The 16,992-nt window shown below is 40.5% G+C and overlaps 2 protein-coding genes across 2 annotated transcripts in view; both read right to left on the reverse strand.

Moving 5' to 3' along the window:
* Nucleotides 1–5,036, reverse strand: part of LOC119745236 — a 67,732-nt gene extending 62,696 nt beyond the window's left edge. Inside the window, exon 1 of the mRNA XM_038221459.1 lies at nucleotides 4,808–5,036. Within this exon, the coding sequence (XP_038077387.1) occupies nucleotides 4,808–4,886 (79 nt within the window). The 5' untranslated portion in view covers nucleotides 4,887–5,036. The remainder of the gene's footprint in view (nucleotides 1–4,807) is intronic.
* Nucleotides 5,037–7,711: 2,675 nt separating this feature from the next.
* LOC119746017 (dnaJ homolog subfamily C member 1-like) lies at nucleotides 7,712–15,834 on the reverse strand. The gene is made up of 9 exons (XM_038222772.1): nucleotides 15,609–15,834; nucleotides 14,992–15,093; nucleotides 14,278–14,324; nucleotides 13,462–13,633; nucleotides 12,371–12,829; nucleotides 11,516–11,635; nucleotides 9,832–9,898; nucleotides 8,972–9,369; nucleotides 7,712–8,510 (listed from the first exon to the last, which is right to left on the reverse strand). The coding sequence occupies exons 1-9, from the start codon at nucleotides 15,789–15,791 to the stop codon at nucleotides 8,424–8,426; spliced, it is 1,635 nt and encodes a 544-aa protein (XP_038078700.1). The 5' UTR covers nucleotides 15,792–15,834; the 3' UTR covers nucleotides 7,712–8,423.
* Between the last annotated feature and the right edge of the window lie 1,158 nt (nucleotides 15,835–16,992).

Consider the following 16,992-nt stretch of genomic DNA (forward strand, 5'->3'; position numbering starts at 1 on the left):
GTACAAAGTTTTGTGATCTGTATGCATGGTACCGGTCGGTACATATGAAGGCAAATTGTGAAATTCCTTTAACCCCTAACCTGGCAATCATGAAGCACTATAGTCCTTGGGCAAGACACTTTGCTGCAATCGATTCAATTAGAGCAGCCTTACTGCGAAACACCTAAACGGGGATTTGACCCCTGATCTTAAAATTGTAGTACCGTTGTAGCGTGAATATCCGACTCCATGAAATGTGGACTCATTGGTAGTACTGCGCACGCGTGAGTACGGTACTATGCTATATTTAGGATCGTTTCGGGAGAGTGACCTGTCACGTGCGAGGTATCAACCAATAATAGGGAAATAGGGGTCCGATTGTAATAGGAGTCGGATTTTCGTGTGACACCGTACCTGTGTCCTTCAGCAGGGCACTTTGCCACAATTGCTCCTCTCTGATAGCAAACCTGATAGGATGGATGTGGAGATTGTGTGAGGTTCTTGAAGATGTACAATTAGGAGCGTTTCAATCAAGAAACCCCAGGTCAAGGTACACCTACACAATTATGTACATGTATGGTACCGTAGTTAAGGTACATTTATGTACACCAGGTTAAGGTCCAAATTTCCTTCAAAAATCCACTGCAGGGAGATTTGGAAGATTAGGCCTATGCAGGATCAACATGATCAAGGGAAAAAAACAACACTTTATTGGTTCTATAGGCCTACATTCTGTGCCAAGTTGTCCTTTCAGTGAAAATCAATCAAATGACTGTTTTCAACAGTTACATTGTACAATGTAAGAGCTCTCAGCCTACATGAAGCAGGATCAATTGACAGGCTATGCTTTGACCCTACAGTAGGTGATTGATAAGACAGCTGTTTTCTGTTTTTGTCTGTTGACTTAAGTTGACTAGTCACAGTGCTTGTTTGAAATATGATCTGACTGTTGGTGACTAGCCAGTGTAAAAGGCATGGCAGGGGATTGGAGAGGATTGATTTTTGACTGTCTGTGACTGTTCAGATAGCAGTAGTGTTAAGTTGGGATTGATGTTGCCTAAACAATTTTACGTAAGAATAAACAAATTCCATTGGCTTCCAGTGCAGTGATCTTTTTTTTTATTCACCACAAATGGTTTTCGTAATAAGAATACCCAGGGACTTTCTGCAGATCCTGATCCAAGGTAAATGGGAAAATAGGATTGAAACCATCAAGTACAATGGTGCGTACACGGTACAAGAGATTGGCAAATTCATCCGACACTGCAATTTGCTGGAAGCATTGAAGAGGGCAGAGGCCTCCAATGGATAGCATTCACAATGAGCAATAGCCTTGTTGTTGGTCAGTGAACACGTAACTTTACATGTAGGTTTCATCCCTCCGTGACGATACCATTGTGATGGGGCTTGCTCGCTTTAAATTTAATAACTGCCCACAAAAAATTGGAGTAAACATCTCCAGGCATGCCAGGTAAAAAGAAAATGAGGTACATTTTGAAAAAAATATTGAGTCAAATTGAGGTGGGTTTTCTGAGCAAATATCTTTTGGGTAAGAGTGGAATCAGCAATGGTTGGAGAATCATTTCGGTCTCTTTTTTGAAGTATTCATGTTGAAGAAAACAACTCCATAAATTCGAGCCAGCAGTTCCGTTATGCGTTTCCATTCTTGACAATACAAATTTGTCACAATTATAAAACAACAATGTTTTTTTACCCAATTTAATAAAAAATCAAAAATTGTGAACATAATGAATATATTAAATTAAATGATGCAATACCTTGGTACATGTATATTATTAGCATCAAAATGGAAACCCTGACAGGCTTATATTTTAATGAACAGGAAACGGCGGTGACCCTCAGGTTAAATCTTATCCAAGACGAAATTGTTCTACGCACGGCACAGTAAATACAATGTAAATCAAACCGCGTAACCATGGCAACTGCAGTATCCGAGAGAGCAGTGAACACTGTATAGCATGACGTGATTTTCACCCTCGCGCTGCTAATGGGGCTCTGCGGGGAAAGCAATTTACGCAGTGTTGCCTATACAAGATTCTCGTTACGGCATAATGCCTTGTCGACATGTACACGTACACATGTATATAATTGTAAAAAAAACAAAAGGTTTTGAGTTGTCCGACGATCAATCAACTTCATGTGCGGTCATTTGCACAAACAGGCACTCTATCTACCCGTATTTTGATGAGTCATTTGCATCTTTTTACAACTAAAAGGCAATTTGTCTTTTAACGACACAAATTGTGGTTACAGTTTTTGGCAGCTACATGTACATGTACGTGTCAGAGTGTCTTATACGCAAACCTTGGACTTACTCACAAGTGTTGGTACTGGGTGCTACAAACATTTTTTTTTACAATTTATCAAATTATTTTTAAGACAAATTATGTATCCCTTTCTCCTTCAATCAAAATTGTTCTAATAATTAATTACAGGGGAATTACTCACACTAACAATTCGCTTTAGAAACTTGAATTGTGGAATGATTTTCTATTTAAAAATTAAGATTAAATTTTTTATTTTAAATTCAGATTCAGGAAGAAAATGTACCTGTACTGGCCGTACACATTGTACAATTTATTGTCCCGTAAAAATTAATGAAAAACTGATTAAAATTAACAGTTTTTACACTGTGATATTTTCTCTATTAAAGATAGCACCATTCCAGATGTTGTGATAATTCAATATCAAATCTTTGAATTTAGAACTTTGTAAATGAATTTTCTATAAAATTTGAATTTAGACTTTTTATCCTGACTCCCTACTGCCTTTTACTAAGTACTGGACCAAGTCCACCAAAATCCATCAATCACACTACTTCCAATGCATGCTTTGCTAAAAGGCCTCCGGGCCCTGAAGTCCATCATACTCCATCAATATTTAGTGAAACCAGGCCTGCAGGACCAAGTACCCAAAATCCACCAAAAATTGGGGGGGGGGGGGGTGGATTTTGATGGAGTTGCGGAGGTTAGAGTTAATCCCCACCCAAACCTTACTGTTCCATCCCATCCGACCCTAATCCCATTTCTTACCACATCTCTCACCATGACATGTACCATTACCTATGCCTTCTCATTGTCTTCACGCACTGAGAATCTATTCACAATATGGTCAGGCAGTTCGTGTTTCTTATGAAGACCAAAATTTCACGCCGCGCAGGAACTACGACACACACTGGTGCACGCACTTGGGCGTTCATCTGACCACAATTCAATAATGCAAATGACCAGTGATTGTAATGACGTCAGTGATCTGCACAGAGAATTGGTTTCACACTGCAATGGCCATGGGCAGAATGCAATTAAATTACATGATCATCATGGGTTTTTTTATGAATGTACTGACAAAATAATTTGTCATTTAATGCTAGATTGCAAATTTTGGGTAAAAATGTGGGGATGATTAGTACAGCCGAAGTGGTAAACAAAAGAAACATTAGGATAAGACCAAAATAATTATGGCTATATCTGAAACTGTAGGAATACATACGCTCAAATAAACCCTTAGGCAAGACAAAAACATTTGAAGATTAGTGTTCTTCTTATTTGACATTCTTCCATGACGGGAGCTCTTACGTTTTAATAATAAACGCAGTGGCTATTGTTACGGCAATCAACCATCTGGTTCCTTGACCTTATAGTATTCAACGTCTCTTGGAACCAGACTATCACCCGAACGGTTCTTGGACTTAAGTCCAATTTTAAACGAAATCCTCCAAAGCCACTGATTAGGAAGAAGAAACTGAAATCTATTTTTTTCAATAAAAAGTAGGTACGTGTAGTTAAAATGGAGTCAGTGCGTCTGCATCGTGTGAAACAGAGTGATAAAAACCTTTCCCCAAATATGGCAATTCAGTTTTAAATTCAAATGCCAAAATCATTATTACAATGTACTCAGTGATAGGGTCTACTTTAGATTATCCTTACAAAAAGTTACAAGAAAACCTAAAATAAAGTGAAGAAAAAGACGATCAATGTTGACTTCCTTCCACAGGAAACCAGATTTTGGCCTTTTCACGCTTCCTTCACAGGCCAGTTACAAAACAAGCAGATATTTTGCCAAACTGGATCGTGGGTAGTGTTTTTAGCAATTTCAAAAATTTCTTTACCCCAACAATTGCAAAATTGGTGAAAACAAAATCTCGCAAAAAAAAAGTTTGGTTACAGTTGAATTAATATTTATTTAATCAAGTGATCCGGAAATGGCGATGATCCGGAACTGTTAGAATGCCGAATGCACAGGTTTGAATATCGGTGTAATTTTTTTTTTTTTTTTTTGTGCCCCAAAATCATAAATACATTTTCTAATTTTTAATTGTTTTATTGTTTTTCGTGAAATCATGCTATATCCTACTTTTTATTGAAGAAGATTAATTTTTTTTTCTGATTCATGGCTCTTGAATCCATGCCATAGCAGGGCAAATATTGAGGTAGTTACTGAGAAATTACTTTGAAAACATTCTCAGACCAGTCTCATACTGTTTGTGCACAGGATGACAAGTGATGGCCAGATACGGGAATCCCTCCAATGTTCCAAGTAATCCCCGGCCTAGCTGGAGTTAGTAATCCCCTTAATTATTTTAAAAGGTGGAGTAACATAAAATTAAATTAATTACATGACTCTGGAATTTACTGACAATTTCATAACGGTGACATTAAATCTATTATCAACTATTACGCATCACAATTACAACAAATACAATGTCATTGATGTAATAAACAATGACATCCATGATGACATCATCAGCAGCAGACGAAAAATGATGGCCGGCTGTCACAACACAAAAATTAGAAAGCCCAAAACTCACCCAGTTTTCCAGATGGATCGGTCAAAGAAGGGACAGGGCTGGCCAAGAGAAAGACCAGAAGAAAAAGGGACGTATCCATCTTGTCACCAGTACGTCACGCCATCTCTAAGCGGTAATTTTCACCCTAATCCAGAGATCAAAAATGTCAAGAACCGAGCAATGTCGGTGACACTGTGCAGAAAATGCACACTGACCGAGTGCTGAATCTCCGTGCACAAAAATGGCACGCACAAAATTGGCTGGTGTCACTTCGTGATCTCTGCGTTCAGCCGCCAAATACCGAGTACCAGTGAAGTGGCTCAAAAAACAAACATCATTTGGCTACGAATTTACGATGTTTTGGTTTTGAGCTCGAAGTTTCATTATTTTGAGGGTGGGAAATTTCATTCATTTGGATTAAATTAAGTGGGTATTATCACACTTATGGTTAAGCTGCCAAAACAAAATCAAATTACTTGAATAACAATTCAATAAATCTAGATTAAAAATCTCCGGAACTGTTTTTTGACTGCCACTGGATAGCTGATGTCGATAGAGGGCGCTTAGAGTAAGCAACGAGAATTTCACACACCGGTGGCGTTGTGAATACTTTTTGGGGGGCTTATTGTAAAATTGTGCCGGATTGGAAGCTACATTTAGTCCTCACACCAGGATCACAGATTCTTGCATCCCGATTTTATTTTTAAAATGAGTTGGGAATAAAACAACAGTAAAAACACTCTGTTTTCTATCATTTTCATTGATTTCTCAGTTCCTCTTCGACTGTACCTACAATGGCCCAAGAACTCTGTTTCTTAGCATGCCGACATACCGTTAAAAAAAAATGTTTGTCCCCGGCCCCGGTGTCACATGAAAATCCGTCTCCTATGAAAATCGGACCCCTTTTCCCTATTATTGGTTAATCCCTCTCACGTGACCGGTCACTTTCCTAATTACCAACTTACGCATGCGCGGTATTAACAATGAGTCCAAATTTCATAGAAACGTAAATTCACGCTACACCGGCCCCTTGGCCTGCAAAGGGCGCCCTCTCTTGACCACTGGAACTTTTTTCTAAAGTGTGCTTAAAAATCTAGTTCAATGGGTTTTGGGGGGCGGGGGTAGTGGGTAGAGGAGTTTGGCTTAATAGTCCCAGATATTGATTCGTTATTTTGTTTATTGCCATGACATGGTATATTAACAAAAATGATACAATTATTTGTTCTTGAAACCAAATTTTAAAGGTGGGCAAGTATGAGAACGGCCCGTCTTGGAGATGTGCAATTGTTCAACTCTATATCTGCGTAGAGTTTGTGCCTGTTATTTTCAATTCCCATATTTCATCTGTGTGTTTATATGTGAATCCCACCCCTTTACCCTCAAAACAAGAACTGATAACTGATAACAAACTACAACAGCAGTAAACGAATTTCTTTCCATGCAAAGTTTTATTCCATTTTGCGAGTAGAAATTCGGCTCGGGTTTTGTTGAAGTCTTTACTAGGATGGAATCAGGTTTAGGCACAACCGTTACAAATGTAACATAAAATATGTACACTAAGGTTCACATAACTTCAGGTTACATGCAAACTCTTGATATGAGCATACACCAATTTAGTTAAGTTTATAGCTGGAATAGCCAATAAAATTAACAATTTGGCAAGAAAAGTGGACAGAGAATGACTTTTATTCACTGTGCATATTTTTCCACTGTACTTCATGATACATGTATCATTAAAGCTATAGTCCATCATTTGCAGCCATCCGAAAAAGTAACTGGCGTATTATTGTTGAAAAACATACTTGGTTGAAAGATAGTAAGTGGACTAAGCTCCCTGTGAAATTATTCTTTCTGGCAAGCTGTCATTTTGAAGTAATCAACGAAAGAAGGCCTTTCCAACGGTGCGTCTTAAGACGCACCGTAGGAAAATTTAAATTAGTAGTTCGTTTTGTTATTCGGCGCAGCGGGCGCAAGCATTGGCACGACGCACACGCACGCGCGGTTGCTATAATTCGTCGGATCAGTGCGCGACATTGCGTATAGCTGCAATTCAAAACAATTCAAAACATGTTTCAGCAACTTTTGATTTGAAATTGAGATCCTAGAATGCTGTTTTTCTCGGAATATACAGCTGAAGCTGAGCTGAAGCTGAGCTGAAACTTCATCAGGTTAGTTGTTCAGTATCCTTCATTAGATTTTGCACACTTTTGTTGTTTCAAACGAACAAAATGCACAAATTACAAATGATGGACTGTATCTTTAAATGAACACCACATACAGGCTTAAAGGGATACTACATCCTGCAAAAGTGCCCAATTTGGCTACAAACACATTTTGAATGAAATGATATAAATTGGAAAGAGCATTTAAAAGTAGAATATAAACGTCCACACAACCATCCTTTGAAAATTTGCTGTTTTTGTGTTATTCTAGCGAGAACGAATTGCAGGGGTCAAAATTTTGACTCTCAATAATCGAGCTGTTGGGTGCTTGTCGTGAATCCTGTCGCACACACTCCACCAATGCATCGCAAACTGCAGACGTGCGGGAAACAGCGTGTACTTTAATGTACACACATGACGTGCACCGTACATTGAATCGTCCGACAGCTGGAAAGAACCTATGTCCAGGAAGGCTACTCACATTAACGGCTGAAAATTAAGTACGCCTATGCCACAAAATATCCTCCGCGTCGGAAGTACGCAACCGAGTTTTTTTTCTTTCTCAGGAACAGTGCAACATTTTTTTTAGTTTCCTTCCGACCACAACTTTGAAATAGGATAAGTAAACAATCGCAAAATATTTTTTAAAATGGCCATTTCGGAAAGATGTGTCCCTTTAACTTTTAAAGTGCTGTGCTAAGCACACAAACAATGAAGATCAATACAGACGAAACATGACCTTAGATTTAGCAGAACATTTTTTGAACAAAAACTAAACCCTGAAAATTCAAATGGGAACAAATAAATACATATCAATATTTGAACCAAGACTTGTTTCACAAAACATAAATTACCTACGAACTGTCCAACATAAAAGCAGTCAATCTGACTGAATTTACTGTAAAAAGAGATAATTTCAAAATTGGATTTTTGTTTAAGGCATCGAATTGGAAAGCCATCAAAAAAGTGTGGATTAAAAAAAAAGTACAACTCCAAAAGTACCTCTAATTCTGTGCAAAGTTGTCCTTTCAGTCGATATCAGTCAAGTGGCACTACTTTTAAGTACTTGAAACATATCCAGTTGCAATGCTTGGAAGTTGTCTTCATGGAGACACATCCGATTAAATATGCCTACTGGTTATGGTAAGAGTTAACTTTTTTTTATAGCCATGTGTTCAACTGTCATCCGTGCGCAAAGCAGTAAACATCATTTTCAAACATTAAAAGATCGTGCTGCACACTCTCAGAGGTGATCCAATCAATGGCTTTAAATAGGAACTAGCTACCGATCCCCATATTATGCGGACGGGAACCAGTCTACCCTTTGAAACCGGCCACTGCAACATTTTGGATAATTCAGGGAGTTTCTTGGCAAAATATGACCAGGGGGTGTTAGGCTTAAAATTAATTTATTAAAAACTGTCAAACTCAGTCGTCCAATGATGAGTGATGTTACCATCATCGTTCTGTTGCTGCTACCTCTCTGGTGGCGGTCCTGCGTTCCCCTGTTTCTTCCGTCGTATCGTCTCCACGAGCTCCTTGTATCTCAAGATGCACTCCTCCTGGAAGAAAAGTAAGTAAAGGCAAGGCTGTCACTACAAATGAGCCCATCAGGCTGGCGTTTATCTCCAGTTTCCTTGGCATGAAACGACTGATAATATTTCTATTCCCCCTGGATGGGATGCCAGTCCATCGCAGGTTACTCCCCAGTTCATGGTGGTACATGTACTGATATATACTCTCCTAGGTGGAGAGAGGCAAGTTGGGGTGCAGTGGCTTGCCCAAGGACACAACATATGACCAGCAGCTGGATTTGAACCCCTGACTCTCTGATCTTGAGTCACGAACCCTAACCACTAGGCCACATTTCCCCCACAAGCAATTCAAATTATCTGCGACAAACGCATTCCTTTGTTATTGTTCGTCCTCTGTAGCTTCTGACTGGACTTATGAATTGACTTGCGATGTACTTGTGACAGGACTTGCGATGGCTAGAAATATCATAAGGAGAATGTTTTCTGACCTTTCTCTTCCCAGGGACAGCATCAGCTATCTTCTCCCATCTCTCGGCCACGCCTTTACCGTAGACGGTCAGAGCTTTCTCAAAGATCTTCTGTTGTCGCTGGCTCCAGCTTCCTGCCCCGCCCGGCGACAAAACATCTTGCTCCGTCCCAGCGTTCTCCGCGTTCTCCCCTTCTGTCTCATCCCGTTGGCTCTCGAGATTTCCGTTGCCCGACGTCTGTGAGATGAGCAACGTTCTCTCGGCAGTTTTGGGAGGTTTGGTCGGCTTGTGTTTTCCATGGTTTTCCTTGTGGCTGTCGTCTGGGTCGGATGTTGTCAAGTCTTGAGTTGTGATGTCATCGTCAGTAAATTTCTTCCCCGTTTTGCTGGTCACTGCGTGCTTCACTGCGCCAGTTATACCTGAAACATAAAAAAAACCAAAACACTCGGTCTAACCCTCCTAGTTGGAAGTCAATATTCAGAGCAATGTGTAAAATGTCTTTAAAACGCTGCAGGTCAGTTTCAAGTGAAGGGATATGAAGTGTTAAAGTAACTGTGTCACACAGAGAGTCACCGCACATAAAACAGCACTGTGGAGAGCAGTGAAGCATGACCATATCTGCCTGCTTGCCCTGAGCATAACCACACAAAAGAATTGTGCAGGGATTTGAAGTGTTATCCATACTCCACAGAAGATTACCTCAAAGGAATTTGAAGTGTGGGTGCTAACTCTGTGGGCGAAAGTGGTTTTGCAAAACTTCAAGGGTTGTATAGTGCAGATGACTAGGACGGTTAATACTCAAAAGATGATTTTACAAGGGATAAAAAAAAGCTGTGGGACCATTTTTGATCCTTTAGGGTGAGATCATATAAAATACCAACCTTGTGCCGAAGCATCCACGCTGACTACGAATCCTCCAGATTTGATTTGTTTGGCTTTCTTAGTAACCTACAAATAAATCAAAAAGTAATTGCTTCAATCGACATTCTGGTTTTCTAAAGCTCGCAAGCTTAAATTTTTCACAGTGGGTGGGTGTGTGAGCATATTTCTAATATAGGGTTTTTGTCCTTCATTGATATGACCCACCAGTAGTTCTAAATAATAATGTGCTACTTATACAGGGTGAGTAAAAAAAAAAGGAAACCCAAATGTCGGGCCCATTGTTTTAGTGAAGTTCTGCATGTAGCACTTTCAAAATCTAGGATATGAAAGCCCAATTCATAAGCTTTCTTTTAGTACAAGAATCATTCAAATCACTCATGTACTTTTCAAGGTACAGAGTTTTAAACAGAACCACCATTTTGAAGTTCTGTCCACAGATCACAAAAAAGGTGTGCGTTCTTTCAGCAAAACGAAAACAATTCACACACATCCCTATGTGATTTATTTTCGTTTTGCTGAAAGAACAATGAACTTTTTGGGTGATCTGTGGACAGAACCTTAAAACAGTGGTTGAGTTTAAAACTCTGTAACTTGAAAAGTACATAAGTGATTTGAATAATTCTTGTACTGAAAGAAAGCTTATGAATTGGGCTTTAATTTCCTAGATTTTGAAAGTGCTACATGCAGAACTTAATAAAACAATGGGCCCGACATTTGGGTTTTTTTTTTTTTACTCACCCTGTATAGCGCTTTATACCTAAGGTTTCAAAGTGTTTTACAATTATTATCCCTGTTCATCAGGAATGAGACCATCTTTCTGCAGCAGCTCGAGTTCAGCGCAATTTGGTCTCTGCCTTCACAGGTACCCAATGATGCTCCTGGGTGGAGAGCGACAATTGTAGTAAAGTGTCTTGCCCCAGAACACAAGCACCATGTTCCTGGTCAGGGTTTGAACCCTCGTACCACGGCACATACGAGTAGAAACATCGTAACCATTGCACCAAAGCGTTAAAAAAAAACGCCAAAAAATCTCAAGCTCATCATGTTGTCTTTGAACAAATGAATTCCTATTCGAGAGTGCAGTCTCAACCACTCAAACCACTCAAAATTTGTCAGGGTAGTCTGGCCAGTTTTTAAGCTGAATTAACAGTGGGTCACCACTTAAACTCATTCACCAAAGAACACAAACAGAGGTTGTGATCACCACTGACAAGTTGGTACCAGTGTTATCATTATTATTTTATTTCTGGTAATGAAACCAAGGAATCTTCAAGAGCGCCCTAGGCGTAAGCCTGAAGAAACCTGTAGAGAGAACACAATGAGAAGAAATTGCAGTTTTAGAGGTGGGAGGAAAAACCCAGAAGAATATTCTGGGGAAAACCCACGGATTCAGGCAGGGACTGAAAACCCAATCCACATGTTGGTCCAGGCGGGATTCAAACCCGGGTCACAGCAGTGGAAGGCGAGGAAAGTACCGCTATGCCGACCTGACTCCCCATCACAAGTCCAGTCACAAGTCCAGTCACAAGTAACAGTGGATGAACAATAACAAAGGAATGCGTTTAGTCACAGTTCATTTGAATAGCTTGTGACTTGACTTGGGACGGGAGGACTTGTGATGAACTCGAGAGGGCTTGCAGGGACTTGCGGACGGGCTTGACAACGACACTACCTGGTACTAACCTCATCGACAGGTCTCGAGATCTCTTCGGCGATTTTGTCCCACCTGGCCGCCGTCCCCCCAGGATACTTGGTCATGGCCCGGATAAGTCTGGTCACATCGTCTTGGGTCCAGTCACCAGACTAAACAAATACACCAATCAGGGAAGAAAAAAATGGGGCATTTTCCAAATTATGGCTGTGCCTCTAGCTTCGGCTGCATCTCACTGACCAGTAACACAACAAGACATTCTTTGAAATTTTTAGTTTAATGGGGGCTCAAGTCCCATCTAAAGAAAAACAAGTGGGCTCTGCCCTCCTCAATCCTACAAAATCCTCCAAAACCTGATGGGATTTGAAGGGTTTGGAGAGTTTACACTAATGGTGGGAAAAATCGGATATTTCAAAATCCGGATATCCTAATTTTTTTTCAAACCGAATAACGGTTATCTGATTCCACCAGAAGTTCCCATTCAGTTCACGGTCGTGCCAACAGACAGTGATGAATGAGGTGCCGCATGCAATGCCCTTCACGATAATTGGGTATAGCTTGCAAGATTTATTGACGACTTTGCCTTTGAAACACACTCCAGAGTTGTAATGATTGAAAAAATTGATGGGAACCCTCTGATCAGTCCAATGAGCAGGCTATTCATGAACCGCGAAGACCATTAGCGAGTGAATGTGGTCACAATCAGAGAACCATTGAGCAATTTGGGGGATTTTCCAGAAATGTTCTTGAGCTTGTGTCATAACAAAATGGAAGGCTTAATTTTATTTTAAGGTTGGTTTCGAATATCCGGTTTCCAAAATCCAAACCAAATAGTGGAATATCCGGATTTTAATCCCACCACTACTTTTCACAAATTGGACTTTTACCTTTATATTAGAAATTTTGCTGCTATTGTCGTCCGTGGTTTCCTGTGGAGTGTAGGTTACAGGTGTCGTTGTGCTTGGCTCGTACTCGTAAACGGTTGGATCCACTCTCCGCCTCTTTTTGACCTTCTTAACTCCGCCTTCCTCCCCGTCCTCCTCCTCCTCCTCTTGTGCAGCTAGCTCCGCCTCCAATTTTCGCCTCTCCCGCCACATCTCGAGTTCGAGTTTGGCTTGTTTCAGCATGGAGGGGACGGAAACTGCTGTGGTGAATAGGAGGCGATAGAGCTTGCAGGGGAGGGCATCGGCCAGCTGGGGTTTGGTTGGGCGGAGGGGGTCGTCCAGGGCCGGGTCTTGGGGGGCATTTTCGTCGGCGTCTGTCGGGGTAGTTGCGGAGGTGGTGGCGGGCTGCCGGCCTGCCTTCTTGGACTTTTTGTCCCGTTTCTTCTTTGGAATGATTGCTTCCTGTGAAATAAAGGATTTACTCAATTAATACGACAAAATAAGCAATTTTTTAGCATAGGTTAAGGAGACAATGTAGTGTCCAGATGCCACTTCTTTGGTTGTGTACAAAGTCTATGGAGAGTCGAGTGCATTTTCAAAGTATTCTCTCACAAAATTGCAAATGTTTCTCAGTCCCAGATTCATGTCTTTTCAACATTTTTACAATGACTGACCTTCATTGAAATATGCGATGAAAAAAAAAGGATGCAACATTCTTTCCTAGTTTTAAGTTTTTACATTATTATTACCCCTGCTCATTGGACCCACAAATATTCCCAAAACCACCTCCGGTCCTTGGGAGTACCGTGACAAACCTCAACGCTAGCATTTCTGTGCGAACGGCCTTTCCAAACCCAATATCCATTTTGCCCTCACTGCACTAATTTAACTGTACTCCCACATTGGAAGTAGCAAAATATTGTTGTAAAGTGCCTTGCCCAAGGACACAAACACTGCAAAATGACCCACAGCGTTTTGAGCTCAATGCACTATTGCAGAGTATCCGACTCATGAAGCACCATGTCTGTTCATGCATGGAGCCCACAGTGTTTCTGACATTTACCCCCCGGATGTGACGCAGAGAATCAACTTACAAGATCTAGAAGTCTTTCCCAGTAGATGGACCACAGGACGACGTAGTGACCCACCGTTATGATGATGAAGAGCAAGACAGCCATTTCCAGCAGGCCCATCTTGCGGACTCGACGGTAGTAGAAGGCCGGCTCTCGCCAGTTGGGAAGCCCATGCTCAAGAATTTGGTCGTATCTTTGGATAACAAAAATTGATGGTGAAGTAGAGGAAGGGTTAAAGGGAATATACATGATTGGCTTTTGCTGTAATTTTCAAAAATGAACTATTTGAGGGGTTAGTATAATAGATCAAATATTGTTAGACTGACATGTTTGAAGGTTTGTGTTCGTTCGAAAATGCTGGAAAAAACCAAGAAAAACAAAAATTTTCAAGTAGTCTGGTTCCCTGACTCCACTAAATATAAAATGGATCAATTTACAGATGCCGAAAACTTGTAAGGTAATGGAACCAGTCTAGCCAGCCTGCACCCGTTCATGAACATGTAACCAATAGCAAACAAAATTTGGACTGAAAGAAAAATTGTTAATTTGGAGCAGTAGTTGAAAAATAGTTAGGTTTTTCCAACGGTGGTCGGCCGACCACCGTTGGAAATTTTTACAAAAATACCATTTTCTTGAAAAGGACTTCACACCAAGTGCCATAATTTTACAGGATGCTTTAGACTGTCATTTACCAACATCCTAGTAAGGTATTTCGTAAAAACTTGGTAGTTTTATTTTTCGATGTTTGCAAATGTTGTATATTCCCTTTAAGCCCAAGCTTTTCCAAGAGCGATTGTAGCATGAAAGAAAAAGATTCTTAAATATATCCAAACTTACCTTTCTCGCATATCTGTATCTCTGAGAACCTCTGCCACAGCAACTAACTGCACATAATTTTGGGGACAAAAAGCGAGAAAAGCTACAATATTACTATCATAGTCTACAACGCATTATAGTTTAATGTTATGTTGCACATGGTCAGTAAAGTGGGCGTGAATTACGGTTTACAAATTTTCTTGGTAGTGGATATTTAGCTGGATTCGGCTTTCTTTTAGTACACGATATTTTGCCCGATAGGCAATGAACATTCGCAGTGACTGTTTTGGGGACTTTGAAATTTTTACCATGACAAATCTTTGTCTGGTTCCGCGCCAACAGCATAGTTGTGACTTTGTATTCACAAGATGAGAATCAGACCATTTTACAATTTCTGACTTTATTTCCCTTAAAAAAAATTCCTCCAGAGCCACGAATCAGAAAAAGAAAATGCAATACTCTGCAATTAAGTGTTGGAGTCAATTTAAAATAATAAAAGAAGAATATTCTTAAGTTTCTGGGATGAAAAAAACGAAGAAGAAAATGTCGCTAGCCAGGATTTGAACAAGAGATCTTTTCACTCATTAGATAGATGCGCTATCCAATCGGCCACAGGTGTTGCACAAATGGTGGCAGTCATCCAATACGTTTCATAATGTAGGCCTACTCGTATACGCGTCAAAGAGGGCGTTGTACAATCCAGCGGGATTAATATCTATTTTCTCTGATCTTTACCTGCCGGAACTTTTCCTCGGCCTCGTCCTCCTTGTTCTTGTCAGGGTGAAAAAGCAGAGATTGTTTCCTGTAGGCTTTGCGAATCTCTGCCGCACTCGCCGTCTGAAACAAAATGGCATAATCATGTTTTTCCTACATGTATATCAAATTTATTTTGAGGTGTAAACCTTTTTATCTGGGGAAAAAAGGGAAAAAATGTTGCAACCCGACGCCACTTTTTTCTTCATATATCATCTCAATGAAGGGTCATTCATTGCAAAAAATGATGATAAGACATAAATCTGGGACTGAGAAATATTTCCAATTTTGTTAGGAAATACTTTTAGGAAATAATTTTCTTGACTCTCCATAGTCTACTTTGTACACAAATCGCACAAGTGGCGTCAGGTTGCACATTTTTTCCCCTTCAAGATCAACTGATTGTAAGTACCAAAGTTTATCTGTTCACAATTTTTCTTAAAAGAGACAAATTCCCAACTAGTGTAGCAGCCCCCCCCCCCCCACCCCACCCCCCGGCTTACACAGCTAGCTCGGCGGATGGCGTTGCATGTGTGTATGTGTGTCACGGAGTTGTGTGTGTAAACTCCGACCAAGTCTGATGGTCTGAGCTGACTTACCTTTTCGACGCCGAGAACATCATAGAAATTTAGTTGGACATCCTCCACCAAATCGAAAAGCTCAAAGTCCTCGTTGTCCCATGCTTTCACATTCGACACGAAACAAAACAGAAACAACAAAAGCGTCAAAATTAAAGTTTGAAATTGCGAGAAGAAATGTACACGTCGTCTGCTCAGCGACATGTTGACGGAACTGTCTGATGGTGCACGATAAATTGCACACGCAGAACATGCAATAATGCATAAAGTGCAGGCGGAAACCAGTATTTTGGAGGACCGTCAATTTGGCAGAGCGCCCTCAAGAATAACTCAATGGCATTTGTAATTGATGATAATAAAAACGTGTTATTTATGAGGTTGTTATCTATTTATGATTTTTTATCTATTGCGGAGCAATTAAAATGTTTGATTTGACAGTTATTTCACCACCGTGTGCTTGATATAAACTTATGTCTTTTAGCATAATTTTTTGTGCGTCTTCAATTTTCTTTTCTTCAAAATAAGAGGATATATGTTTGTAGGCGGTATTATACTTGGAAAACAATTATTACTCCTCAAGATTCAAAACTGAAAGTGTTGCTGGTTAAAATGACCCCTGTCAGCATCGCTGACTTAAGAATGAAATAAATAACGGCGAATGCCGTGGTCTATTATGCGCGTAAGACCCCGCCTCTTGACCTCCTAGATTTTGACCAATCAGCGGGCGCTTTCTATATCCTATCGGGTCTTCGGTCATTGACCCGTTGTGCGTCATCCGGTTCGTTAGTGTGACGTCACTACAGTTTAAACCACGCCCACTGCCATTATGTTGCACTGGAACCATTGGAACCGGAAGTTAACGCAACTGAGTGTTTATCCAATGGGCGCTAGTAATCAGTGGCGCGCGCGCGTGTATGACATTTTTACTACGAACCGGATAGACATGGATACAAAAAACTAGCACGGCGTGCGCGCTCTGTATGCGAATGCGCTCCCAGCTGTTATTGTATTACAAAACACTACATTCGAATTGACCAATCACAGTTTTAGTCCTGATTTGGAAATGAAATGACGTCACGATTTAGTAAAGTAGACTCCGATTGGCTGGCGCGCGGCTTGCATAAATTTGCATGTCAGGAGTAAGATATATGACTATGAGCGGACGTTCTCCTGGATTTGGCTCCGTGGATATAACGGGTGATACTCAGGCTACCTAACCATATCTCAAAACGGTGTCAGTACATAAATTTCACAGCCATATTAAAGTAATCATGTAACGTACATTGTACGTATATTACGTAAAGTGCACCGAAGGGACTTATTTTGACGTTCGTGTAAACGATCGAACGCGCGCACGTAACTCCGACCATGCCGACCATAGGTCCTAGCTCTATGCTCCGACATA

This window comes from Patiria miniata, unplaced genomic scaffold (genome assembly GCF_015706575.1).
Source record: "Patiria miniata isolate m_02_andy unplaced genomic scaffold, ASM1570657v1 HiC_scaffold_7, whole genome shotgun sequence".
Classification (NCBI taxonomy): Eukaryota; Metazoa; Echinodermata; class Asteroidea; order Valvatida; family Asterinidae; genus Patiria; species Patiria miniata.

Bases quoted from the DNA above. Each gene is read 5' to 3' on its own strand.
- LOC119746017 (XM_038222772.1), bottom strand. From the start codon at position 15,791: ATGTCGCTGAGCAGACGACGTGTACATTTCTTCTCGCAATTTCAAACT. The intron at 14,325-14,991 runs GTAAAGATCAGA...AATTATGTGCAG, and splicing joins CCGAGGAAAAGTTCCGGCAG to TTAGTTGCTGTGGCAGAGGT. The intron at 9,370-9,831 runs GTTGGTATTTTA...TTTATGTTTCAG, and splicing joins CGTGGATGCTTCGGCACAAG to GTATAACTGGCGCAGTGAAG.